General features: G+C 41.6%; 1 protein-coding gene across 2 annotated transcripts; it reads right to left on the bottom strand.

The window, feature by feature from the left end:
• Positions 1-8: 8 nt before the first annotated feature.
• Positions 9-27,323, bottom strand: tbc1d9 (TBC1 domain family, member 9 (with GRAM domain)). 2 transcript variants are annotated; one of them, XM_040145119.1, is made up of 21 exons: positions 26,502-27,323; positions 18,926-19,036; positions 16,705-16,823; positions 15,297-15,525; positions 13,830-14,091; positions 12,968-13,175; positions 11,489-11,695; positions 11,198-11,362; positions 10,578-10,728; positions 8,340-8,554; positions 8,099-8,216; positions 7,522-7,807; positions 7,142-7,271; positions 6,589-6,687; positions 6,228-6,296; positions 5,463-5,703; positions 5,205-5,270; positions 4,596-4,682; positions 2,605-2,673; positions 1,967-2,070; positions 9-1,865 (listed from the first exon to the last, which is right to left on the bottom strand). In XM_040145119.1, the coding sequence occupies exons 1-21, from the start codon at positions 26,620-26,622 to the stop codon at positions 1,044-1,046; spliced, it is 3,879 nt and encodes a 1,292-aa protein (XP_040001053.1). In that variant the 5' UTR covers positions 26,623-27,323; the 3' UTR covers positions 9-1,043. The 2 variants fall into 2 exon arrangements, with proteins under 2 accessions (XP_040001053.1, XP_040001054.1); XM_040145120.1 differs by having other exon boundaries at positions 6,589-6,684.
• Between the last annotated feature and the right edge of the window lie 658 nt (positions 27,324-27,981).

The following is a 27,981-nucleotide window of genomic DNA, read 5'->3' as shown; positions in this document are numbered from 1 at the left end:
TACAGCGCGAAAAGGTAAAAATGTTTTTTTAAAAAAAGAAAAGAGAAAAAGGGCAACATTTCAGTTGGGAGTGCAGACAACAATAGCTAAGCAAAAGGCAAGCAAATACAGATTAGTGGATCACACTGTTGTAAACATTAAAAAAAAAAAAGTGCAGGCTCTTCATTAAAAAGCATTTTCTTAGTGTAGCGATCTTTTCTTAGAACACAAACCTTCCTTTGAGTTCCTGAACCATCGAAACGTTTTTGACAGAATTGCGCTTGTATCATTTTTTGTGCTGTTTCCATCATTGTTATAATTATTAGTAGTAGTATCCTTAGAAAATAAACTGGAGGAATTATTGGGAACATTATTTTGGGAGGTGACTATCCAGGAAGTCATAGGCATGTGTGTGAAAAACAGTTTCTAGTAAAAGTGACACATTGCATTAACGTGATGCGGAGCTAAACAGAGGTTACATGATCACACGTGAAAATTCGCTCTGCCATTGAATTTCCACAGGTTTGTTTTGTATTTTTCCATATTGTCCTCTAATGAGAAACAAAAGAAGTCTTGATTAGCAGCAAATGGAATCGTAAAGTAAGGAAGCAATAGTTTGACCAGATATAATCTTAGGTGATCGTACGTACTGTAGACTATCAATATCCCAGTTTGGAGCTGGACTGTATCTGTGGACATTTACATCTACATAGCCTAAGAGTACTAGAGATTACAATATTAACACCTATGCATAATGTCTTATAAAGTACAGCTACTACATGTACACACAGATTTCTTCTGAGCAAATCCTTAATATTAATGTCCTGTTCCCTCTTAGCTGGACAGAATCTAGTGATTGTTATAATAAAAGTCTTTCACATCTGGTAAAATACATTGCTAAGAGCGGTTTTTGGTCACGTTCATTCAACTATCATACACATACATTTTACATTTTATCCTCATTCTCCTCTAAAACTCACTGATACATTTTTACACCACCGACTGATAATTGTGTTTCCCTTTTAAAACAGCACAAGTCTTTGTGTGAAATCTCCGGTGCGACTTTAGCCAGATAGGGAGATCTCATAGTCACTTGTTGACAGCAGGGGGCGCCCCACTTTGCGCACATTCTTGGCATTAGTTATACGAGCTGCCACCTCCACTGGCTTCTCAAAATATTGCACCAGGGCCTGCTCGGTGAGCACGGAGGCCAGGAACTGCTCAAACGTGATGGCCCAGTCTTTGTCAATGCTAGTGCTGTGGGGCAGCCCTCTCTCCAGGGGTCCACTGCCGCGAGGCCGGTTACTTCTTTCACCGTCGGCGCCGTCGTCGCTGCGCACAAGCACCGTGTCGTCTGCAATGTCCTCACACTGCAGCTTTTCATCCAGCTCGTGGGAGCCTGCGCTGAGCACTGAGTAAGATGACATTGAAGTGTCATCTTTGGTCTCATCATCTGAGATGAGCATGGCAGAGGATATGCCTGTGTCTTTGGGAGACGAGTCCTCCAGCTTGATGTCTTGCATAGGTGGCAGCTGCTCGCTCCCTTCGTCCCCTTTCCCCTCCTCACAGGGGCTCGGCTTGCTCTCCAGACCTGCACGGACAAAAGCGTCTTCCTGGTCCCTCTGCTGGAACACGTCGTCAGGCCCGGCCTCCTCGGTGGCTTTGGGATCTGTCGTTTCTCTCATATCTCTCATATACATGCACGGCTCTGATTTCCCCTCCGTGTTGTGGTCCCTTCTACTAGAGGAGGAGGAGAAGAGCTTTCCCACCTCTCCCATTTCCAGAAGCAAACTGGTGACTGTGGCTGTGGCGTGATAGAGCTCCTGTTCTGCAACATCCTCACTGAACATGCTGTAGAGGGTCTTGCAAAGCTCAATGAACTGGGTCTGAAGGGGAGAACATAAGGTGAGCTATACTCCACTGTTGACTACTTAGTTTCTTATATACATACTGTACATAGAAATCAGTAGAGAGGCTGAAATCTCACCTGATTCAGCTTGGGGAGGTCTTTTGTTTTCTCTAGTTTAGGCTTGGTCTCCTGGTTCCACAGTTTCAAGTAATGGCGGTAATCTGGAGTGTTCAGTCTCTTGACTGTAATATGTAAAAAGAAGGTGTTAGGTATCTCAATCACAAGCTTAAATTATGTTTTTCTTGTTCAAACAGCATTAAAATGGCCATTAATGTCTGCCTGTGTCTTTGAAGCAGTTAAAAGAAAATACTTCATTATGTAAATTTAATTTATGAGTTTTTCTAATGAGTTATTCTAAGACCTGTAGTGTAAGTAAGTGTATGATGATGGCATAATGGAAGTATAGTGTATAAACATTTGAGGTATTTCATGTATCCTGAAATTCCTCTCTTTTTAGATGGATGATAAGAGTGTACAGCTACATTCAATTATGTTCAGTCAAGGAAAATCTTAACCATATTTTTACCCAACAAAAAATGGTGTGAAAATGGCAAGAATTTTATAGATTGCTTGACCAGACAATTTCACATAGGAATGGTTTTTGCAAATAAATTAGCTCGAACATCTAGTTGTTCATTTTAGGCGAATACGACTATATCGTACATCGTATTAGAGCTATACATTCTTTTTGTAATCAATGTACCTATGTCTCTTACCTTTTTCAGTCTTAAATGTAACTCTAACAAAGCCATCATCCTTCTCACTTCTGCACTTTGAGTCATGACCTGAGGAAAGAGGGAGGTCGAGCTAGATCAACATTTGTTCAATTAATATGCACATTTTCTGTAAAAAGTACAAAATATCATCAGAGCCCGCCCATATTAATGAAAAATATACACTGGAAAACCACTCTGATGTCTCGGATATTGCATTTGATCAACTGAACCTACATCCACATCACACAGATAACACAGGTTCACAGTTTTAATTATCCAAACAACAGCTGTCAGATCAACAAAGGTGTTCGAAGCAGTTTCTCTCTCCTCTGCATTTTTCAACACAGGATCCCCCCGCAGGCCCCTGCCTTACATGTTTGTTATTGTGCCTGTGCTTTCATCGCTGTCAGCGTGCACAATGCAGGCCGCACGCCATGTCTGCAGTTTCAAGGTTAAGACAAATATGCGTTTCCCCTGCAAATCAGGACTATGCTAGTAACCACAAAAAACAGATTTTACTCATTCAAATCTCATGAGTACAATATCAAGTCCTTTGTATTGTAAAAATGAACATGTGTGTTCTGCACAAAACAACAGCACAACAAATGACTGGACATCTGGCAGTGATCAACAAAAAAAGAAAGAACTGAAGGCCAAACACTATGTGATAAGAAAATTAGAAATTAATTTCCTCAAACATATTGTAGCTGTGCAGTGTGAGATCTAATTGTGATGTTGTACTCCTGAGTATGACTTTAATAATAACAAGACTAGGTCAAAACCTAGTATGTGGTTGGACCGCCCTTTATCCGCTTGCTCCACTCCTACTGTCTGTGCTCATATACACAGTAATTTAATACAGCCGAATTCCCGATAAAGCTTTTCTTATCTACACGTTTTTGTGTTTCTGTTGTCAGACAACGGAACAAGTATGAAATAGTGACTGAAACGCGGCACATTTAGACCACATGTTAACCAGCAGTCACCTCCAAGCCATTCCCAAGCTGCTGCTCTGCACTGCTAAAATCCTGAAATCCAGGACGTCGTCTGACAAAATCACCAGACTAATAAGTTAAAGACATCAGCTGTGCTGTGATTTCGGCTTTATTTACTTGTAAAATGATCACTCAGAGAGAAAGTTAGAAGCTCATTCACGTCTGTGTCAGCTGCCTTGGGGTCAGTAGAATGAGACACATAGAGAGGTGTGCCTGCAGAGGGAAAGCCTAACTTCATGTTTGTTGGCCAATACTGGCGACTCTCTTCTATGGAAAGTAGCTAAGGTTTGTCAAAAAAAGTCTCTAGATTTGTCGCTTGGTGCCTTTGTGAAGAAGGGTCGCTTAAGGGTCTGAAAAGTTGGTAAATCTAGCGACAAAGGTGTTTAGTTGGCAACAATGCCTGTAAACGCCCCCCCTGATGACGCAATGGAAACTGTTTGTGCCAATTAAGTTTGAAAGAGCAACGGCCAATGGGGAAACTGCAACACTTAGTCAGTCAGTCACGGGTATTTGCGTTTATAAAGCTGGAAAGTAGTTAATCCCAAATGTATGGTTGGACTTCTGTAGTTAATAAGGTGAAATCTCTTCTGCAAAATAACTGATGTGACAATATGTGACCCCCCCCCTTTTTTAGGTTTGTTTCCTGCTTTTTGAATGGTTTTTCCTCAAATGTATGTACTGCATCTTCACTATGCAAAGGGAGGAACTAGATTAAAAGCTGTCTTGTGGTACTTGTCGGAATACAAACGTGTTTTTTTTTCTGTTTTCATTTATGTATCTATCTATTTGTAATTCTTCAGGTTATAGGGTGGGGGATGGGGTAATGCGGTTATGAAACGATACGGGAGGTTGAAGAATTAGGGCACCCTGTACAGTATGGAGATTTGAAATACTTATGTTGACATATGGTTATCCAGGTTATTCACCTGCATGGTGTGACTATGGAAGAGACGTCAATCCAAATTTGATTCACACAAGTTTATCTTAGGTCCTTACCGATTGACGTTTCTGGAGTAATGTCTTCAAAGAAGTACTGAGTGGCTTCAAAGGCAGAGTCAGGCTCATCCTGTTCACGAGTGATTTCTGGAAGAAAAGAATATTTTATTTGGATTATGAAAACATCATGTGAACAATTACTCGTTTTATTTTCATTCAAAAGGCATTTTACAACGACAAGCGTAAGTCTACTTTTGATGAGTTACCTTTTTTCAGACTCTACAAACCTTGTAAAAACAACTTTTCCACTAATACTGAATGGCGAAACGCTGTGACAATAGGCTCCTCAGACTGTCAAAATATTATGAAAAGCCAGTCCTAAGTTTTCATCAAGTTCAGAGCTGAATTAAAAAATACAGCACATGTTTTTTTCAGGTTTTAATTTATGTCGGTTATCTCAGAAAAACAGGCTGACATAGGGAGACCCGAGAAAGTTACCCAGTGAAGCGAGCACAAGAGCACAAAGCATAACATTTTTTCTCTCACCGACGCTTGAGCCACCTCTTTATGAGCCACAGCTCATAATCCCACTCCGCTGAATGACACATTTTCTGTAGTTGCCTAAAGATGACTTTCCAAGATCATTGAACTGCATCGACGCACACTCACCGGGTAAAACGTGCATCTTGTAGAGGAGCTTCAGCTTCTCGGTGAGGTCCCCGTGACACAAAACACCTACAGCACAACAACTAGCTTCAGAGACTGATCGTATCTCAACTGTTTCCAAATGTGGTACATCATATTAAATCAGAATCATCACAACCTAAAACATCCATTTGTCAACCTTATAGTCAGTGTCACTATTTTAGGAACCATTAGTTCTGAAGAATATTCCCAAGGACGCGCACATAATCTTTCTCTACTTACCCAGCCCGTTGATGAACTCCCTGAAGTTGATGAGGGCATCCCCGTTTTGGTCAAGGAGACGGAAGAAGCGCACGGCCAGGGGTTCTGAGTGGGCTCCGTTGGCCCAGGGGAACAGCAGGTTGAATAGGCCCTTAAACTGCTCCACGTCAATGCGGTACTGCTCCAGGTAGGGCAGGCTGGGGTCATGACGCTCTGTGGGGTTGCTGCTGCCGCCCCAGTAACAGCTGGTCAGGTGCTCTGCCTGCAGGGAGGAAGAGATGGTTAAAACTGAAAGAGACCGTGTGAACATCAAAAAGGAACTTAAAAGAACACGAGGACAGAGCTGCTTTTTCGCTGAGTTTGAATTAAAAGACCGATGTGGCTTGACTAGTTAACAACAACTATTCACACAGTTGTATTCTGTCATGTTTGTGAAGCGCAACAGAGACATTGACAGCGTGTTTGGAAAACAATTTCACTCTTGAATAACCTGAATCATTATGAACACTGTGCCGTTAATAAACTGGCAAATTAATCTTCTCGTGTGTTTATGGAGGCCTGCGGCACAAGAATAGCTTACGCTGGAGGAAAATACCTATCATGCTGATGCCGGGGCTCCTGGGCTATTATTTATTTTGTCTTTATAGACCAAGTGACAGTTTGATTTCCTGTCCGCGTTTCAGCTTTAGCGTGGTGGCAGGACTGTAAGAGGGAGCTGGAGGTACACAAAAATGATGAGAAAGGTTCTGTTAGTCCCACAACACGAATGTGTAAGCTATAACTCACCTTGAAGAGCACATAGAGCTCCTCCAACTCATCAATACTGAAGGCAGTCTCTGTTACGATAGTTCTGACCTGAAACATGATATAATTACATTAAGTAAAAATAAAAAGACAGAGAATATCATTAAGTGTAAAGGAAGAGCAGAGTATCTAGCAATGACTTGAATGTGGTTCTTTCCGCTTCAGAATTCAATTCTAATTTGACCTGCTGAACTAAGAGGCTTAAAGAGTTGGCATGTTGCCTGTTTACTGTTCTGCTATTTTTCACGACAGGGTTGAGCAAGAGCATTCTAGTAAACGCATTTGAAACTGACGCTACTTGTACACTTTCATTTGTGTAATACCAGTATCTATGTGTCCTTACCACGTTGCGCTTAGTTGTATCCTCAATGGTTTGGATGACCCTCAGTCTCTGTTTGAAACGCATCTGTTCAATCACATCTGCACGGATGGAGTCAAACTTCTGTTGCGAAAGGAGAAGGAGAAGCAGAGGAAGATGTAGGTCAACCTAACTGCGCTATAACTGAAAGATTGTTAACACCGTGCAAACAATAAGGACGGCTGGAGACAACTGCATGATTGTGAACGGCCGAGACAGCTGGGCTTCTCAGTGAGATACATTTTAAGTTATAATTAAATTCAAGCTTATTATTTAAATTCAAGACCTACTGCATTTCATCCAAAGCTGTAACATTACAGTTTTCTTGAGGAAAAAAAAAAAAAAAAGCACAAAAAATGAACGGATGAATGGGCAGACAAACAGTTGGGCACATGATCATAAATCTGTCTTTAACAAATCCAACTAACATGTGGTAGGCACTTTATAAATATTAGATCTTCACCCTTTCCCTGTGTGTCTCAAACCAAAACAGGACCAAAGACAGAGGAAGACCCTCTTCATCACTCAGGTTAATTACCTCGTAGGAGCTGCGGACCAGTTTGAAGATGTCGACCTCTGGATGTGGTTCTCCATTGTCTGTTAGTAAGGAGTGCAGGTGGGGGATGGGAGGTAAAGTGCTGTCCTTATTGGTCACACTGTCCAGGTATCTACAACACACAAAACAATTAGTCAGAGGAGATACATTATCAAGGCATCTTTCATGATTATGGAAGAAGTTATCTCATAAATTGTGAAATAGTTTTGAGGGATTTAAGTTAGAGGATTTTTGTTCCGGTGGTAATGACTGAGACTGAAGACTGATGAGGAAAAAGTACAGACCGATGAGAATACAAGAGAGAAAACATAAATGTCCTAGACTTGACATACAAAATGAAGTGCCCTTTTCCCTCTCCTTACCTGCCGAGTACAGTCATGGCCTCGCCGTCATCCTTGCAGCCTAGCAGCTGGTGGATGTTGGAGTGCAGCACAGAGAGCGCCAGCTGAAAGATGACCTTGATGCCGTCGTAGAAAAAGCAGTCCACCACCACCACAGCGCTCTCAAACGGCATGACAGACAGGAAGAGCGTGAGGAACCAGGAGAGAGAAATTGTAGATATAACCCCAAGGTCCTGCATGCAGTCGTACAGCTGTGGAACGTACTCCCGGGCGAGTTCCTCGAACACGCCCTGATCGACTAGGGCTCCTGGGGAAAAAGGGGAAGCAAGAACAGGATAATAAACAATGAACATTTTCTTTCCTGTCATTTCTTCAAGCACGTAAATGTCTCAGTGAGATTAAAATCTTTTTTTTAAGACATACCTGGCCAAGAAGTCAGCATAAAAAGAGCATTATGAAAATAAATACGATACAAACGAAAACTGTCACACAAACTACACAAAAGAGCACATACAGCTATTTGAATTTTTCAAAACCATACAAATGAATGTGAATCAAACAAACCCACATGAACACACAAGAAGATGCACACACTGACCTACAACTCTAGTGTTGTAGTAGTCGGGCAGCATCCTCTCACAGAGCGCCACTAGCAGCCAGAAAGCCTCCTCTTCTTTGGCGTAGAGCAGCAACACAGATGTCACAATATTCATGGCCTGTGGAGTCGAGGTAGAGAAAAAAAAAACAGAAAAATAAATACATAAAATAAAATCAAGTAATATCAAGCACTGCCAGGTTTCTGCCAGTTGTAGTGGAAACACAAACAAGAGTGCGTGTACCTGACAGTATCCAATGTTGGGATTTCTAAATGCGTAGGCAGTAAGGACCCTGCGGAGGGCAGCGATGCCCATCTCATTCTGAAAGGCCGGGTGCTCAGGCAGGGAGCGGTGCAGGTCCCTCTCGATCTCCTCTGTTGCCAGGTTGTACTTGCCCATGGACTTCTCCACCAGGTCTTCGTAGTATCCGGGGTGAGTGGCCATCTCGTTGATCGCCCCTATGAAGAAGCACGAGATTTGAGGGTTGAAAGCAGCTTCTATGTAAAATCTCCTCCAAAAACTATAAGTCTATGTTTGTGACGGGGTCGATTACACGCAAAGGTGTCATTAAATTACTTAATTCATAAAGCATGAGATAAACTTTATTGATCCCCATTCATGGGAAATTCAAGTGTCACAGCAACTGAAGTAGAAGCACAGAAAAATAGATTAGTAACTTAGAAAAAAACTAGAATACTGTTTAAATAAATGTCATGGCATCTAAACTGGGATGTGATAAAGTAGCTTCTGTATCTCAGAAGCGCAAAGGAGAAAAATGTTATTATTTCTTTGAAAAAATAACAACTTAACCAATCAATGTAAACCTTACACGGATTTTATTCTAGTTTTATTTTTATTTTACGTGTCAGTGTACACATTTCTGAACAGCCACCTCCCTAGACAGCTCCTTTACAACCTGTCCTCACTGTCCCATTAATGGCCTCTGACTTTGGTGTCTTCTAATTAATCAGAGCAGCTGTGACTTTAAGCGTGCTTTAAATCCACATGGTTTGGATCTTAAAAGTAGTAAAAATGTTACATTTGAGCAATGCAAGATGACTGAGGGGAAATATGAAGTAAACATACAATAGACAGTAGCAAATGGGCTGTAACTTGATTTACACTGGTATTTGGTCTGTTTGCAGGTTTAGAAAGTTATAAGAATCTGAACAGTGCATGGTAAAACCCAGAGCAGATCTTTTCACATTAGTCTATGTTCCAGGTTTAAAGGGGGTTCCAGGTTTTATTGAGCACAGTTATCCACATACCTCAGTACCCGTGCTTATTGGAACATGCCCCAGAACAGAAGCTCACCCAACTAGCTTTTATACCTTTTGTTCTAAAATTTAGGCAAAAATTGAGTGTTTCTTTGCTTTGCGCTTTGTGAATATTTTTTTCTTATTGGAGGTTACTGTGAGGAAAACTCACTTCAGAGGGCGTAGGTGATTGTGACTAAGGTCAACACGATGCAGCTATGACAACAAGCGGAGTGAGCCAGAAGTAGGTCACTGGAGAGCGGGAGGAGCTGTGTGTAAACCGGCTCTGCTCAGGTGAGGGGGAGTACAAGCTGCTGCTGATGCGGAACACATGACTGTGCTCGTAAACAGGAGAGTCTGGAGCACGTGCATACCCGTATATGTAGCATGTTGTAAGAGAGCAAAAGTCACATGATACAGATGCTCTGAAGAGTTGGCAACAAATTTTCCATTCGGCTAATGGTTTGGTTTTTTTTTTTTTTTGCTTCAAGCAAATCTCCAAACCCCATTTCTTCTGGATAATCAAAATCAATTCTGTCATTTCAGCAGGATCATCACCGAATTCTTTGGGGTACAGTCTTGAACTCTTCTCTCAGCTCCTAACCCGGTTGGTTCTTAATTTGGGTGTTGTCAACCCCCCCAAAGGAGTCCCCAAAAACATATTAGGGGTCCCCAGATGATTGGAAGGGTAAGAAGGTTTTTTTTTCTGAGTTTTCTCTAATTTTCCATTTTCTCCTGTGAAAGACGGCCTACGTTAGGTCTTCAGACTTTGCATAAAAATATTTCAAATTAAAATGTAATGAATCTGAGAAGAGGCATTTTCAGATCTTGCCCGGAGGCACCACATAGGCTCAAGCCAGCACTGAATGTTTGAAAAGCAATTTCATTCTCTGATAATCTGAATCAAATAGCTTATACTAGAGGAAAAGAATACATTAAACAATAGGTTTACAACAGTTTGAGAGACACTAAAAAATTGGGCTTAATGTTTCACATTGGCTGTTGAAATTTTTGTTCTTACATTGCGTATTTTTCGACAGGGTGTCTGTAAATAAATTACACTGGCATAAAATGTGTGTCTTGTGGTGTTATGATAAAGTGTAACGATGTAGTACGGAGGGTGTGGTCCCATCAGGTACAGTTTATGACTGAATCGACTGCAGTATTCTATGCTCTGAGTGTGTCGTGCCCGCCTTTATCCGGGCCTCGCTGAACATTTCCTCACCAGAGAAAAGCAGCCAGAGCTCCCCTCTCATGCTCTCAGGAATCCCCTTGAGGACCAGCTCCTTCGTCTTCTCAGTGCGGTACATACACACTCCTTGTCCGTACTCGGCAAAGTGGTTCTTCCACGCCTGCTCCTTCATGAACTCTTTCGCCTGAGCAAAGAGGAGAAACAATTTCATGAGATGCTACAACTCAAGTACAATTACACTACCCTTTTTTTTCCCCCGTCCTGCTGTTTACCTGCAGTTTGGAGTAAAATCACTGAGATTCAGTTTCAGTATTTTTTTCTTTTTTTAAATAGACTGATTTCTTGCACACTCCACAAAGCATGAATACTGCAACGACAGGATCATAGTCCCATTGAGTTAAGGATTACAACGGCTTTAACACAGTTGCTGCTAGCGGCAATTCTCCATGCAGCATAATTTCTATCCAGTGTAAGGGTGTGAAAATGCCAATTATGGAAAGCCAAGCGAAAAAATTACAACTTATTAACTTAGAATCCGAGACAACAAATAACATTCAACGGAAACAGAACGTAGTAGTATTACTCTGTGCTGTATCACGCTTGACAAGATTAAATGCTTTTAATTGTATTTGACAAAGTGTAATTGAACTAACCAGCTTGGGGTTGAACTCCTCAGGCGAACGGCGGCGGTACATGGTCATGAGGGCTTGTGTAGCTGTGGGCACACTGCTGTCATTGAGGTTAAATGTTCGCTCACCCTCTGAACCCAAACTGTGCTGTGGGCTGCTTGAGAGCAGGGACCCATGCTGGGAGTAAACCTGGAGAGGACACACGCCATCAAATTATTTCCCAGACCTTGTCAATCAACAATAACATTTAGAATAAAAAGCTCCTGATAACCATGCATTTCATTTTTCAGGTGAAAAGCACTCAATGAGTCCTACCTCGTCGTCTGAGCTGTTAAGGCTGCCAGTGAGTTCCCTCTCCAGGTAGATCTTGGAGGTGGTCTGCTGCAGAAAGTCAGAGATCCTCTGCACAAGGAAGTCTCGGTCCTTCAGGTTCGCAAACAGAAAGGTCATGCGATTCTTGGTACTGATGGAGAGTGGGCTGGGCAGCACGTTGGAGCTGTCTGCCTTCTCCACGATGGTCACCTGGAAGAGGTCAGGGAACATCCGCAGTCTCAGTCCGCATGAAATACTAAATGACAAGCAGCCATAACCATGGAAACCAAATGTGTCTGTAACAGGAATTCTCATTCAATACCACACTAACCAGCTTTAATTTCTGTGAAAAGCAGTTTAATATTAAATGACATACGGAACTACATGTATTTGTTGGTTGGAGTTGGTTGTACCTGCTGTTCATAAGCTCCAACATCATAGCCTAGTACTCACGAAACAGAATGCACCACACAAACTAGTCCTTACATGCAGATGAGTTGGAAATATATAAGGTATGTACACCCAGTAACTGCCAGGTGCTAGCTAACTGTTCAATCGCTAATTGAGCCAACTGACAAAGCTGACGTTAGCTCGCTCATTCACGACCAATTTAGCTCGAGGAGTAAAAGAGGTAACTAACTTGGAATAAGGTCGACACACAGCTAGCTATTGATTTCATTAGGAGGGCCTCTCTAATGGACCGTTTGACCATTCACCTTCTGGAAAAAGGGTTGCAGGACATTTGGGCCAAAAATCCATTTCCTTACAGCTTCTTAACATTTACATCTACAAATCTGAAACCCTTATCAATGATTTATTAACATTCATAAGCGAATGAATAACATCTTCCGATGGGTTATTAAAAATTTAGAAACCACTACCCTTTGTTCATGACTTACTAACAAGTAAGTGCTAGCAAAGTGTCTGCTGAAGGAGGATTTTCCATGACCTGGCAACCCAAAATTTGTTGCTATTAATGTCTTACAGCTAATCTGTAAAGCATTACTAAATAACTTATTAACCATTAATAAAGTAATTAAAGCTTATAAAGCCTTTATAAATGGTGCCTTATCAGAAAGTGGTACCGACACTTAGGTTTTAATGGTTCAACATAATTTAGTACATCTCTAACATGAATCAATTTAATTTAACAACAAGAAACTTAACAGCGAATTTTCAAATAGCTGGTGCCACCCAATCCAGAACTGTCCGTGAACCTAAATTTGATGAATGTGATTCAGCGTGGCAGCTGCATTGTGTGTGTTTATGTGTATTTGTCTCTCTTCCTGGAGCAGATGGGCAGTGACAACCCCCTACCAGACAACACTTGCAAACACATTCACATGTCTTAGCAATTTACTTCAGCTACCAGTGACTGACTGCTGTTTTGATAGCGGGGCTGTGAGTAAAACACTTCGTCAAAGTATCTTAATGTGTAAAGTTCTACTGAGCAATGAGACATATTTAGACAGGCTGACTCACCTCACGCAGGGGGATGATGAGGCTACACAGTGTCTCTTCCTTGCTGGTGAAGCAGATGTAGTTGGTGGAAACAAACATCTGTCCCAGGATGTGCATCTTGTTAAAGGGGGTCCACAGGGTGCAGTCTGTGTGTCCGTCTAGTTTTTCGTCTTTGGGAAGGCGGAAGAGCGCCCGGTAACGCTCGCTCTTAGCTCTGGCATCCAGATCCCTAAAAAGATGCAGAGTCCGATTAGATGACTTCTGTAAATATAGAATGTAACAGCTTGGTTTGAGGCTGAAACAGTCGCAGTCATTGATGCATAATTATAATGCTCAGAGGGGCAAAAAGGTGATATTGTAGTACTTACTCTAATGCAAAATAATACCTGCACAGTATTGTCCGTTAAAATCACAGTTACAGTCCAGTAGATAGTTTCATTCCTTTCAAGTTATACAATTTGGATGAATGACTGAAACTACACAGACACTTCATTGTTTGTGTAGACAGAGTGAAGTTTTATGTAAGAACAACCATCCTACAGCAGCAAATGGACTCATATAATAATAGACTGCAGTGAAACTGAGTCATTCTTACATAAAATGTGTTGACCAAACAAAACTGGAATCTTGAGGCCATTCTTAAGATCTCACAGAGACCTACTAGAGTTCAGAAATACAACACCCTTTTATTCCCTCACACACGGGTGTTATACAACTTGCAAGTTTTAGACTTTCACCATCCGTCCAGAAGAATCTGGAAAATCAACTCCTCTGCCAACCATAATGCATTAATGTTCAACTGAGCACATGACGTAAACATATATAAACAGCATTTATTACTGATTAGCCTAAGTGTTCCCGCTCCGCGCCACCTCTTTCTTACCTCTTGAGTGCCGACACCTTCTTGGGTGACTTCTTCTTTAGCTTGGGCAGCGAGCGGTCCTGTTCGAAGCCTTTGTTGTCCAGGAGCTGACGCATGGCGATGTTGGCCAGCTGCTCCGCCAGCTTGAACGTCTCGTTGATGTTGAGGAAGACGGAGAAGACGTGCTCATTGGTGCGGGTGCTCACCTTAATCACGTCGGGCAGCAGGAGGGTGGCGCTCTTCTCCAGCTGGGTGATATCTGCCCAACGCACCACCAGTTTGGCTGATAGAGAGAGACATTAAGATTGATATCAGTATACATAATCGAGATAAGACAAATCATTGCACTAAGGTAGCCCTCAGGACATGGCTGAAGACGTGCAAAGGGCTTCATCTTGAGAAGCACACAAGAATATGGAGGGCTGCAGTGCAATTTGGGCCCTCTGGTTTGGATACAGAGAGGTGTGACCACTCACTGCACTATAACGTGTAATAATAGTTTCACGTCTCAAATACATATAACCCTTGAAAAAAATTAATTTCTTCAGGTATTCCCAGGTCAGATATCACTTTAATAAACGCATTGAGGACCGTCAACTTAATTCACTTTATTTAACTATTAATTAATGCATATTTGACAGTCTACATCCAAAAGAAAAGGTAGAAAATCCGACCTTCTCGTATAATATTTGGGCAAGTCACACAACCAACTCATGACCCTGGTCAGAGTTCTTTTGGAAGAACGTAATCTGATATTTTGTGACTTCAAATCTGCATTTAATAATAAAAGGGGTTCTTAAGTACAAAACCAGCACTGGAGGCCGGAGGCTGTGTGGCTCTGCTCTCTGATAATCTTATCTTCTCATATTTTCTGGGTGTTCTCCTTTATTCTTATCCTATTGGCAGATTGCTAAAGAGATAATAAAAATACTGGCAGCAGGTTTGCTGGCATGGTCATCTGTACGTTGTTTTATGTGAGCTTGAGTAAGTAAGTTATAGAATTTGTTTATACACATTTTTGTTATTTGTTTATGTGTGTTGTTATGTTTCATGTTCAGGTTTGTGTGTCCTCTGAGTTTCAACTGACTGCAAGACAAATTTCCCCCTCGGGGACAAGTTAAAGTTCAAATCCCAATAAACTTGTGAAATAGGATGAATATCTTTTTAAAATGCTATTACTCACTCATAAGAAAAAGCCATCCAATAGAAATGGCTGCAGACCCTTTACCTTAACAACTGATAGGAGCAATATGTAAAATACTGGGGGGAGGGGCAAACAAACAATCAACCATATATACCGTACGCGCTTACAAGATCTAACCTGTTTTATATATCATTGGAAGATCCTGTTTTCTGTACAATCAATGTATCAAACCACCCACTTGTTTTGAAAATATTAATAAAAGTAAACACAAGCATATGTTATATAGATAAGGTAATATACACCTAAATATGTTTCCCGTGAATATGAAACAATCTATATCCAACCTTCTTTTCCCAGTAAGTAGGAGTAGAAGCAGAGGTGGTTGATGCTGAGGTAGAGCCATCCCTGCCGAGGCACCTTGCCCTTCCAGTAGCTGCAGGAGTAATAGTTGACCAGCTTCTCCTCCTCGGGCATCCCAAACAGCTTACGAAACTTGGCGCTGGCCTCCTTGAACTTGTCTGTGTCGTCGTCCTCTTTGATGTCGTGGTTCTTGTTGTACTCTGCAATGATGCCCTGCAGCGAGATGTAACGTAAGAGAATGAAGCAGCAGCAGCAGTTGTTCAGGTGACCGATGCATCAGGCATGGGCTCATACGGTTTAAGAGTAATTCATAGGCTCCAAGGCACCAGCAGTACATTGGCAAAACTTTTTTCAGGAGAAGATGAGGATCATTTCAGATGCGGGTCCGCGGCTGGTGGATTTCTGGATGGGGATGTTCAATATGCATGGCACAATTTTTCAACCTAATCCTCTGAAGGATATTTTCAATATTGTCCCTGAAAATTTAAAGATCCAAGCTGCAGTTGTTGCCTTCTCTGCACCGCGTGCTCGACGTCCGATTCCCTTCAGCTCAAAAAAAGACTTCACCAACATCTGTGAAATGCTGGCTGGAGGATGTTATGACGCCCATCAAACTCTGAACTACTGAAACCAGGAAGATTTATAAAACTGGGCAACCTTTTCTGTTGTTTGTCAAAGTTGGACAGGTCTCTATCAATGTGTACAATGTTAAAATGTCCACCTTTTTTTAAATCCCTTCTCTGTCTTTTCTTTTATTCTCCCTTTATGTTATGTATTTATGAATGGGACATATATGGACTGTTCATGAGCATAATATTAATATTTCATAAAGAAACAATTTTGCCTGATAAAGTGTTTTAATGTCTTTGACTTTTGTTTGCTTTGCTTCCTTCTTGAATAATTTATATGACTTTTTTGTGATGTAGTAGATTCAACATGTTGCAGAATATGTCTTTCTTTATATTGACATACATATCCCTTTAGCGCGTATCAGCACTGGAAGTTGACTGGCTGTCAATCAAGCAGATCACAACCACCTGAGTGATGGATGATGTGTTCATGTCTACTTCCTGTGTGATACCTGTTCTGCTCTGTGGTGTTTACCTGGCAATATCAAGCATAGATGTCTGTTAGACTGAAATGTTTCTCTGTTGAATTAAAGTTATTAGAAGCTCTCAGTACAGTGGGAATACCTTTGCTCTGCCTTCAGTTTGGTTTTTTGATCCACCACCTTTAAAAGTTATTTGGACGTGCGTGCTTCACACTTTAACCAGAAAATAAGGGTGTCATACTAATTACCCATAATTTCCACCCAATGAACAATGACTTGGTTATTTCACACAGGCAATGTAAGGACTTGGACTCCAAACATTAAACTGAAGTTTTAGTTACCTGGACCTTTCCTTTGACAAAGGTGGTAATGTCATTCTCGTTCTCAAAGATGGAGAGTGTCTGCAGCAGGTTATGTTCCAGCCACTCCCAGTGCTCTGTGATCTCTTTACGGGAAGTTCCTGCAGGGGAGGGAGGAGGGGAAGTCAGACCCCTCAAATTCAGCCACATTTGAATCTGAAAAAAAGTCACTTCGTGTAACAACTAAGAAATATCCAAGTATTGTAGATTAAAACTCTTGAATTGTAGGAAGCAGATTAGAGCTGAAACAATAACTCAATTAATCGATTAGTAGATAGACAGAAAATTGATCAGCAACAATTTTGATGATTGACTTATTGTTTAAGTCATTTTGTAAGCAAAAATGCCCAAAACTCACTTGTTCCAGCTTCTCAGAGGTGTATATTTATTGGTATCTATCTTCTATGATTGTAAATTGAATATCTTTGGAATTTAAAGTATTGGTCAGAGAAAAGCAATAAGAAGACAGACATCAACTTGGGCTATGGAAACTTTGACAGGCAGTTTTCCCTATTTTCTAGCTTTTATAGACCAGACAAATGATCAATCAATCAATCAAGAAAATAATTGGCAGTATAACAGATAAAGATCATTAGTTGCAGCCCCTTAGCAGAACAACACAGTGATATGGGAGTTCCTCTTTAGCGGCAGGACAGCACCAAGGTTCAAGCTAATGATAGCAAAAGCGTCACTTCAAGTCACATTATCAGAACAAAGAGCAGAGTGAAATACATTTCTTCTGTTTTATGTTTAAACAGCAACACTAGAATGACCATTTTGTTACTGTCAGTAATCAGTGAGGTTAAAACTGATTTTTTTGTGCCCAAAGGAGAAATTCATTGCCTTAACGCTTGCCTTGTGGACCATTATCCCTCAACCCTGCTGCAAACAGCCCTTCCGTGAGTGCACATTCACTGCATTAGCCATGTCTGCCAGGCTGCTCCACTCTCCTGCTATCTCTGGGTTGCAGAATTAAGAACTGGGAGGGGTGGGGAGAGAAGAGGGGAGCCAATGCCATTTCAAAGCCAGGCTAATCTTTAGTAGGCCTCCATTTCAGATAGGGAACACAAATATTACTCTTTTTATACATGCATTTTGGACGGGACTGCTGAATTATGTACATGGTTACACATACTCCCAAATGTGGAAATTCATATTTTCCTGAGTTTCAATAGTGTCCTGTCTTAATTAAATTAAATCACAAGTCTAAGGTTTGACCCTTAGATTTCAAAAACCATAATCTTATCAAGTGTCATCCAGATTCATTTCTGTGCAAAAGATACTCTACTATATTACTGTACATGTCCATATGTAAATGTATACGAGTTCACACCGAAATTGTTACATAGAATGCATTATGCCACCAAAAAAATAATAAGAAAATGGCTTTCCAATTATGCCTTTTTAATTTATTAATGACTTCAAATATGCCTCAGATTCTTCTCTTTTATTCTAGTTTCAGAGGATCAGGCTGACCCAATGCAGAACGCCTCCTTAGATATTTTTTACCTAAATGTTTTGTATAGAGCTGAAATAATTAGTTGATTTACTGATAAGTTGATCAGAAAATTAATCAACAATCTTGATCATCAGTTAATGTCAATTGGGTTATTCTTTAAGCAGAAATGCCCCAAATTCAGTGGTTCCAACCTCACGATTGCGATAATTTGCTGGATTTCTTGGTTTTCTGTGTTAGTAAACTGAATACCTCTGGCTGGACAAAACAGGCAGTTTGAGTGTGAAGCATAGAGAATATGCAGATTACATTATTGTTAACACCAGCGAATGACAACAGATCCTAATGAAATGCCATGATTAGCTATAAAAAAACCAAATGAAAAAACAAAACAAAACACATGCACTCATATTTGAGCATCAATTTTTGCACCCGCTCCTCTAATCCTGCCCTTTAAAACCACCGGGGCATGATGTAATGCTTGGCATTCGGCAGCTAACATGGGAAAAGGCAGGATGTTAGAACATCATGTGTTGTGTGGAGACTGGGGGAGGGATGTGCAGGGGGTAAAATTACAGAGGGGTCTATGCTGGAATAACCCAGAACCCCGTATCACTAAAAATCACCTGAAGTCACCTGAACTGGTGTAAACCAACCAACTAAATTCAAGTAGACTCGAGGTTAGTGGCTTGCTTTCCTCCAAATACCTGTAATTCCTCACAGTTTTAAGAGTTGAAGTGCGCATACCATGAGCAATGATCCAGTAAACTAAAGAGTCAGGAGTCTGGTAGAGGATCCGATATGGAGCCATCCGAGCACTCGAGTCCAGGACGACATCCAGGGTCCCAACCAGCAGACCTGTAAGAACCCAGAAAACTCTTATTAAAGACTGAGAGGCAAACACTTAATGGAAAACACAAGTAAAATTCAGACTTGAGATAGACGTTTCACAAAGGCTCTGAAGAGATCTCATTGTGTTGGTCCAAAAACAGTAAAAACTTCACACTCTTAAATTAATTAATGATACACGTTAACCTCTAAATTTGTTCACCTGTGAAACAACAGCCCTTAAGACATGTAACAACCATGAATGATCATATGAGATTCACGACAAATTAAGTGCAGGAACTTTCAGATCACATTGTTATGCCTAAACAACGGGAAACCCACGAGGTCTTGTGATTTAAAATTTATAATATATGAAAAATAACCTGTGGTTTGAGTGTCAGCGCTCTACAGTAAATGCATTTGTTTATTTGTTAGAACTGTTTGGCTTGTTAGACCGGTGATCTGCAAACAGTATGTATGGCTCTGAGTCAGCTTGTTATGATCGTGTTGTATTTGTGGACAAGATAACAAAATGTGATTTTGGTATGTGACCCCAGGCAATAAATGCAGACAGATAACCACCAGCGTGAAACTAACTGACAAACTGAGAGTGTGATAAAAGATAAAAGTCAACAGAGAAAAGGATGAATGGGCTAAAGTAATGATATAATGAGGCGCAATGGTGCGTCTAGAGGTTTAACAGGCGCCAGTGTTTCTCAGAGTGGAAAACAACTGCTGTTTGCATTGGTAACAATGAATGAGGCCTTATTTAGTGCAATAAAAAATAAAAATAGTTTGTCAAGCATGTGGCTCTGGATATTGACACCAGATACACTAGAACTTTGTGTTTCGGACCAGTAACACTTTCTAAATAAGTCATCCTTCATAAAGACTTAATGAGTTGTAACTAATGGACTTATTAATGGTGAGTAAATCACCTCATAGTTTAAAGGGGGACTCCCCTTTAAAGGGGAGGGGGGACATACCACAGCCTGTGAAAACAGTTGTATAATATCTTCTGTGGCTCTGAAGGAGCTATGTCTAGTCTGAGAAAATAATTCTGGTCATGCCATCTGAGTTTTATTTATTTATTTATATTAACTGGAAGCCTGCTTTACAAACCAGGGGAGTGTAGTTTGAAAGAAGTGGGTGTTCCAGTGCTAGCCCATGCTACAAACTAAAAGTCAGGGTATCTTGACCTCTGCTGCTCTGCTTTTGACCGTTCTTTTATTAATCCCTATCTCGAGCCCCTCCTTTATGGAAGTGCAATGATAAATTGCTCGAGTGTTCCTCTAATTCATCAGATAGGCGCCTCCAACATCTGCTACAGAGCATCTGCACCTAAACTGACTTGTTAGAGAAGCCCTGTGGAGATTTTCGCCTCTAGCACTATTATAGGGCTACTAGAGGTGATATTTGTTATTTGGAGTAGGTCCAAGGTTTTTTTTTTTTGTTCTCATGCACATGCATGCGCAAGAGCATGCGGGGGTGACATTTTTTCAGTGATACACATTCCTGCCAAAGGTCGCACATTATTTCAGTGATCTAGATGTGGAAGTGACGTGCCAAGAAATGCAGAAATTTGACAGCAGCGGCAGGAAAGAAGACCGCTAGCGTGTAAATAAACAATGCAGGTTTAAACATTTTATGAATAATCAACTTTGCAAATGATTTATGAGAAAGGAAATGCATTCAACGTGTTTGTTAGGCTAAACACAGACTTCACAGTGCACCTTTCACAAGCTACTAACAGTTACAGCTGCAGACTTGACGGATTATTCTATTCTATTCCTTTATTAATGAATATGCCGTTAGCAATATTGCGATTTTGACACCATTTCCCAAGCAACTGTGCGGCTGTTGGTAGCTGTGAATATTCTCCCCTGGTTCACAGTAGTTGTACATTCAACTGCCTTGAGAGGCAGGTTATTTTTGTTCAGCAGCTCGTCAGGGCAAACACCGTATGAGTCACACGGAGAAGGGGTGAGGGGGAGGAGGGGAGAGAGAGAAGACAAGACAAGCGAGGGAAGTTGAACTGTTTTCTTATTTCTGTCTGAGGAAAGACAGAAATGCTATAAGTACATCTGCATGAGTTAGGTTCCTTCACTCTAATTGTCTACCTTCTACTCCCTTCCCTCTTGTCAATTCCTCTCCGTCTTCCCTGATATATCTTCCATTTTCCTTTGTACATTCCTCCTTATATCAGTATCTCTCACCGCTTTAAAACAACTTAGGCCCTAAATAAATAACTGGCACGCCTAACAGATGTCACTGAAACTTACACACAGTTAGATGGTGATTGCTATGTCAGATGTCACTGATTGCCTTCCTGACTTGTCAGAACAATGTCATGAGAACTACTGGGCATACATGAATAAACTAAGCTAATGAAATATTCAGTTACTTTTGTAACCACTTACCCCTTTTCAAAGGGGCTGAAGAGGTCAATGAAAAAGGAGATCAGCCTTAGTTGACTAGAGTCTTAATTACACTCAAAGTAATGAGATAATGCAGCCTGACAGTTTGGTTGAGTCCCCTAGTGAGAAACAAACAAATGTTGTGAGTGTGAAGACAACTTCGTCTTTGAAAAAAGAAAATCAAAAAGTTAAGAGCAGTCTTAACCGAAAAAGTGCAATAGTTGCTCGCACATTGACCTCAGGGAAGGTTTCATTTCAATCTCAAAGTAGTTGTAAGGAACATACCTAAGTGATAGAGCAAATGTGAGTATCTGCAGTTCTCTCTTGAAGTCTTGTGGTAAAAATTCATGAAAAGCAACAAATTTGGACCCCAGTTGCACTGCATGTAATGGATGATTCAGCCTGCGACGTTTGAGCTGAGGTTTAACGCAGGAAACTCAGGGGTTACGCACAAGAAAGGAGACCTCGGAGGGTGTAAGACCAGCTGACATCCACCCTTTCCCTCCTCTTGTCAGACTGATACAAGTGAAATCCAAAACAGATGGAAGAAAAGCCGGTTTTTGTTCAGGTCTTTGTATATTCAGTTGTTTTGGCAACATTTTGCGGATGATTTGATTCAATTGAGAGATTTTTTAATTTTCTTTCTTTTAGATACGCTACTTACTGGAGGAGTTTTTAGGTCTGTTGTTTATATACAGGCAACCCCAAACATCACATGTCTATTTAGCATTAGTTCGTCAAACCTCAGTCCCATGTGACTGCTTCTTCCAACTCACATCTCTGCTTCTACAGTGATAGTTTCCTTCCACACGCAGAATGAGTGGGTGCACAACCTACAAAACAAAGACAACACACAGCCGTAATGGTACATGTTCTGTTTATTATGGGGTGGTGGCTAAAAAAAAAAAAAGCACCTCAAGCAAGAGCCTGAGCAGAAATCATGTGATTCTTTGTGCTCTCTTGCACTTTGTCTGCACACAGACAAGGACACACAACCAGAGCCCTCGTTAGAGCAAAAAACAAAATTGGTGTTTTTCACTCAGGTGTTTTTCACAAGCCAAACCAACCCGATGGAGGAGAAGAAAAAAAATGGAGGAGGAAGGGTGTTTACATTAATAGTCCAAATCAATACTATTTCAGATAACAGAAAGCTGAGACAAGCCTGGATTATCATCATCACGTGCAAGTTTCACTGCATCCACTTAAGCCATTAGTTATATTTTACCGCTTTCCCACCATTTCTCAACATCACTAGGTGTACTGACATTAAACACCGGCCATAAAGTGCAAGATAACTGTGTGGCCGACAAAGGTCTGACATGACACTTCCAGACAAACATACCGTAGTTACCATATAGATTGTGCAATAGCGTGCTTTTATTTTATGCTACAAGCAAAATTGTGTCAAATTACGTAACAAGTGACACAGTGGCCTGATTCAGAGTTTATTTACTGTCTGATGAATACAGGCTTTGTTCTGCATTTTTAAAAAAAAAATTATGGTTCCTCTCTGAAAGATATTGAAAACGTATTGTGGACAAATTAAGAAAACATTGGATACTTGTATTTGAGACTTCCTTTAAAGTGTCCCTCCAGCTGTGCTTCTGCTACGTCCAACACTTGGTTATAAGATAAGACTGTAAGAAAACGCTGATAGCCTATCATCTTAAACACACAACCGAGCAGGCACATCCAATTTTGCGGACCTGAATTGCAGCGTTGTGAGGTCAAACAGGATTCTTAGGCTTCGTTTAAAACAATGGTTCCCAGTCTTTTTGGCTTCTAACCTTTTAAAGTGATGCAACGTCAACTCGTGACCCTTCGCCACAGGTTGTGTATGTGTGTGAGTTGCAGGGCAGTCCAACCAACGTGATGTTCCCCTCTGCAGTTGTTTAATTTTTTCAGTTTTAGGAAGCCTGTAGAAGTAAAATTATCTAAGCAAATATTAAAGAAAGGCAGACAAAATAAACATCATTTGTGTAGATTTTTTTTCTTAATTCGTAATTTGTCAATCTCATGACCCCCTTACGACCCCTCAGAGGGTCCTGATTCCTAGATTGGGCACCAATGAATACTTGAAACTACTTTTTGAATGTATAATATTTTTAACTAATACGAACAAAATGTATGTGCATCTTAAAGGTTTTTGAGCCTTAAAGGGAAAATACAGATGACTGTGAGGAGTCCAAATATAAAGTAGGATGACATATAAAGTCCTTTATAAAGGTTAATAAAGATTAATGAGGTGAACTTGAGTCAATAAAAACTGACGTGGACTTGAGCACATTTGGAGAGTGTAGAGGAAGTCCTGTTTGACTCATAAAGTTCAGAGGTTTTTGTGAGGAACTAGGTATGGATGGCCCCCCCCAGCCTTCATTCTGTTGAAGAGCCAGAGGAGCAGCTCATCAGGTCCCGTCCCCTTTCCTCACTTGATTAGTTCACAGTTTCTCCCTGTATGCATTGCATTGTACAAATCCTGCAGCTGTCCCTCTGTATCTGTATCTCCGCTCATGCAGCCATTGTGCTGATGTTTTCACGAGGCTGCCACCCGTAGCTCCCCTGGTTGCTGCAGCTCTCTGGTGGAGAGATGGATCAGAGCAACACACACATTTGCCATTTTCCACCCAACCTCGCATGGCCCTCTGCCAGCTCCGTCACTGGCGCTCAAGACCTGCTAAGCCGAATATGCAGATTTATGCCTAGCTCTGCCGCTGATGGCTTCCCCTCTCCCTGGAAGAACTGCCTGAGAACAGTGCCGGTGTCACTGGGCGCTGAGCGCCAACTGGCACACAGTCCAAGTCAGCAAGCTCAGCATTTACATAACAATGACATCATCCCCTAACACCACTTAGCGCACTTTGTGATGCCATAGTAAGAACACACCAGAGACGGAGAAAAGGAGACTGCAGGTCTGATTGCGAATTATTAATATAAAAAGAGGAACAAATTACCCATATTATTTTCCCAATTTGTAACCAGTGTATTGTGTTCAGTTGTATGCCAAGTCTGGAACTGACCAAAATCTTAAAGTTTACTTTATGCCTTTGGGAAATATGATAATATATACCGTGAGACAATAGAAACTTGTCTACCAACAGAGAATTCTGCCATTTGTTTACTGCGGAAGCTATCCCTTTACTGAGTCCAGGCGTTTTGGGCAACCACTGCTTTATGACAAAACTGCATTTAAAAGAGTTTTGCCTCAATTTGATAAAGTACCTTCTTTTGTCAGGTGTTTAGTTCACTGGATTATTCAGAAACAGATACTGGTTATTTTGTCAAAAACGTTTTTTTAATTTTGTTTTGGGCAAATATGGCCCCTAACCTCGGGGCCGAGACTCACACAAGGGGTTGAGAGAAGAATGTAAAGGGGTTGCCAGATAATTACAGGGGTCATGTTTTTTCCCCAAATTTTTCTTGTGAAATTCTTAATAATTTACCCCATCAGAGAGAATAGAAAATCACTCTTCAACAAGTCAACAAAGTTGACACATAGCTATGCAACCTATGCTGAGGCTTTACAAGTAGACACTGCTTCGTATTATGGCGTAACAAGCAAAAACGTTGGGAACCTCTGTGCTATATCACGATGTCTGTCTATGTGGTGACATCAAATTAGAAGATTGGTATGATAGGTTTTTCTTATCCTGAGTCAGACTGGTCTTCAGTGGCAGGGATTTTACTCTTGTTAAAGTTACTGGCGTTAAGCTCATCGAGCCGTGACACTGACTGACACAGTGAGAAAACTGTCAGTGGGGAACAGAAACTGAGCTGATCAACACTGATCAATCAGTGATAGGGACATCATTTTCTCTTCAGTTCTGAATGAGTAGCAAAGATACCGGGAAATAATACTGAAATAATACTTTCCAGTGCTATAATTTGTGATATTTGACTACGTATACAGCATGTTAAACATGATAGGCTATACCTCGGGGTGGATTCCCGGCTGAGCAGAGGGGGCAACTTCCCAATGGCTACAAACTGTAGAGTTGGGGGAGGAACGGAGGGCACAGAGGGGCCCGGCAACTCATTTTTGCGGGCGTTAATCAGACGCTGGCTGACCCAAACAATCTCATCATCTGAAGTTTTCATATACCAAAATATGAATTACGTCCTCCTTTATTTTGTCAAAGATGCTCAACAGCATCGCATCTGTTAAACTTGAGAAGGTGCCACACTTCGTAATAAACTGCAACCAGCTGAGTTCGGGTCAAGGAATGAAGCAAATTTCACAATTCTGAGGGAAAAAAAAAAATCTGGACAACAGGCTGTTAAACTGTGAACCCTGGCGAGTCATTTCCATAACCTGTCCCTCCTCCTCCTCCTCCTCCTCCTCCTCTTCTTCCTGCTGCTGTTTGACCCATTTTGGATGGAATAAGCAAGAGGGAGGAGGAGTGAGAGAAGGAAGAAGGAGAATGATTCAGCATGAGCCAGCAAACAGATCATGCCTCTGGTTGGTGGTCAAATAGATCCACTGTTGTTGAGGCTCCACAGCCATTAGCAGCTGCACAACCGAAACCACTGTTGCTATTATTTGTATGGTTGTAATGGCTGAAATCTAATTTCCCTTGCAGGCAGGTATACTCTAAGCCATTGTATTTTTTTTTTTTTTTTTTTTAACCATAGTCTAAACCATAATATCATCTCCTTTCTGGAGGAATTGTATGATCAGACAGCCGATATGTGCAGCACTTTTACCCCAGCACACTTGGTCAAAGGTTCAGCCTTTTTTTTACGGCTGGCTGACAAGAGTGTGAAAAAATAAATTAGCCAAAGGAAAAAAACGAAAAACGAAAAAAAAACCCCATCTTTACTAAACAGACACAATTCAGGTGAAAGACCAGCTGTGACAGCTGATTGGTCATGTGATCCCTTATCCGTGCGTGTGTTTCTTCACGTCCCGCATGAACACACACTTCACCTAACATCCTGTACTGTCACTGAACCAACCATCGACTGTCACTATGCACCTGATCGTCACCACCTCATCGTGTGAGAGCTTAAAGAAATGCTTTTTTTTGTTGTTGTTTTTTTTTTTGTTATCGATCCGTTACAGTAATAAAGACGGGACTCACCAGCCAGTCCTCCGCCTCCATCCCCGTGGCCCTTCCGTTTCTGGAGGATGAAATATGGATTCGCTCTCTCGGTGATCCATAATGCGCCCGCCAGTAACACATCTTCGGGACTGACCCACATAATTCCCCAGTTTTTTTTTTCTTTTTGTGTTAGTTTTTTTTTTTTTTAAGGGAACATTGAACACACGGGGCTGCTGGCGGCGACCATCAAATTGCTCCGGCCGGGATGTGTGATTGCGTTCAGAGAGGATTATTAAATTATTAAGTCACCGATGAGGGCCTGGCACTCTCCCCTGAGCGATTCTCGACCCTCAAGATATCGTCTACTACTGGATGTTCCCGGGAAAGTGAGACGCGCCTGCGAGTCCTGCTATAATTAACACTGCCGGCACGGATCGGTTGGGATCGCTTTGGATCGGCCTGCGGTATAGAAGTCCAAACGCCAAATTCCGTGCACAAAAACCTTCTCTCTCTTGCAGCGGCGGCGGCAGCAGCAGCCTCCGGCGTGCGGAGCAGGCTTTTACGTTAATGAGTTTCTCCGGGGTTTTTTTTTTGTCGGCTGCCCGGCTCGGATCTCCGCCGCACGGCGCCGTGCTGGGATCAGCCTCTGTTGTCCATTCTCCGCGGCAGGTGCGCGCAGCTCCGCGCCGACGTTTGCGTTGTTTTTCTTTCGCTCTGCACGGAAAAACCGCGTCGCGGCCGGTCGCGATGAACAGCAAACGGTGTGCGCGGTCCCCCCCCGGCTGCGATGTCTGGCCGCGTAGTGAAGCACAAAGACGACACCGCCGGTGTTAACCCAAACGATAAGGCCACGGTCCTCCCGTCCTCCTCCTCTCCTCCTCCTCCTCCGCTGCTGCCGTACGCAAAATAAAGTGAGCGCGTCACCGGCTGGCCATCGCGAGACGTCAGCGAGCAGGAGGCGGTGGCACGTTAGGAAACAATAAATAAATAATGAATAAGTAGGTTAATTTATCGGGTAGTCGTCTTTTGCGTTAGTGCAGGCTGCTCTTGTTCACAAACACGACTGGACTGTTGTTTTCTTCTTGATGAGCAGTAGAAATCCCAGAGCTCCCAAAGCGGGCGATGTTGAGCAGCTCCGATTCGAGTTTTACGTGATTTTTTTTTTTTTTTTTTGCATCATTGGGATGAAGTTTCCTGAACTTGATACATAAACCGTTTCTCAGTTGTTTCAGGCACTAAATGTCAAGTGAGGATGCTTTCAGAAATAATGCCACGAATAGGTTTTATTCATCAATAAACTAAAGACAAAGTGCAGTAAACAATAATAATAATAATTAAAAAAAAACCCAAATCAAATCAATACATGCTGCGACCACTCTTCCTTTAAAACAGCTCCAGTACACGAACAGTTCTTCAAGGTACTGGGCAGGTAGGTTGACCCAAGCATCTTGGAGAACTTGCCTGCGGTTCTGTGGGTTCAGGCTGTCTCAGTGTCCTCTGTCTCTTCATGTAGAAGAAC

The sequence above is a fragment of the Xiphias gladius genome, chromosome 15 (genome assembly GCF_016859285.1).
Source record: "Xiphias gladius isolate SHS-SW01 ecotype Sanya breed wild chromosome 15, ASM1685928v1, whole genome shotgun sequence".
In the NCBI taxonomy this organism is placed as follows: Eukaryota; Metazoa; Chordata; class Actinopteri; order Istiophoriformes; family Xiphiidae; genus Xiphias; species Xiphias gladius.
Note: the sequence above shows the minus strand (reverse complement) of the source record. Positions and strands in the feature narration are given on the sequence as shown.

Coding starts and splice junctions, on each gene's coding strand:
- tbc1d9 (XM_040145119.1), bottom strand. CDS start 26,622: ATGTGGGTCAGTCCCGAAGATGTGTTACTGGCGGGCGCATTATGGATC. Junction 8,555..10,577: donor GCTCTGGCTGCTTTTCTCTG/GTGAGGAAATGT, acceptor GCTTCTTCATAG/GGGCGATCAACGAGATGGCC. Junction 8,217..8,339: donor CCAACATTGGATACTGTCAG/GTACACGCACTC, acceptor TCGACTCCACAG/GCCATGAATATTGTGACATC.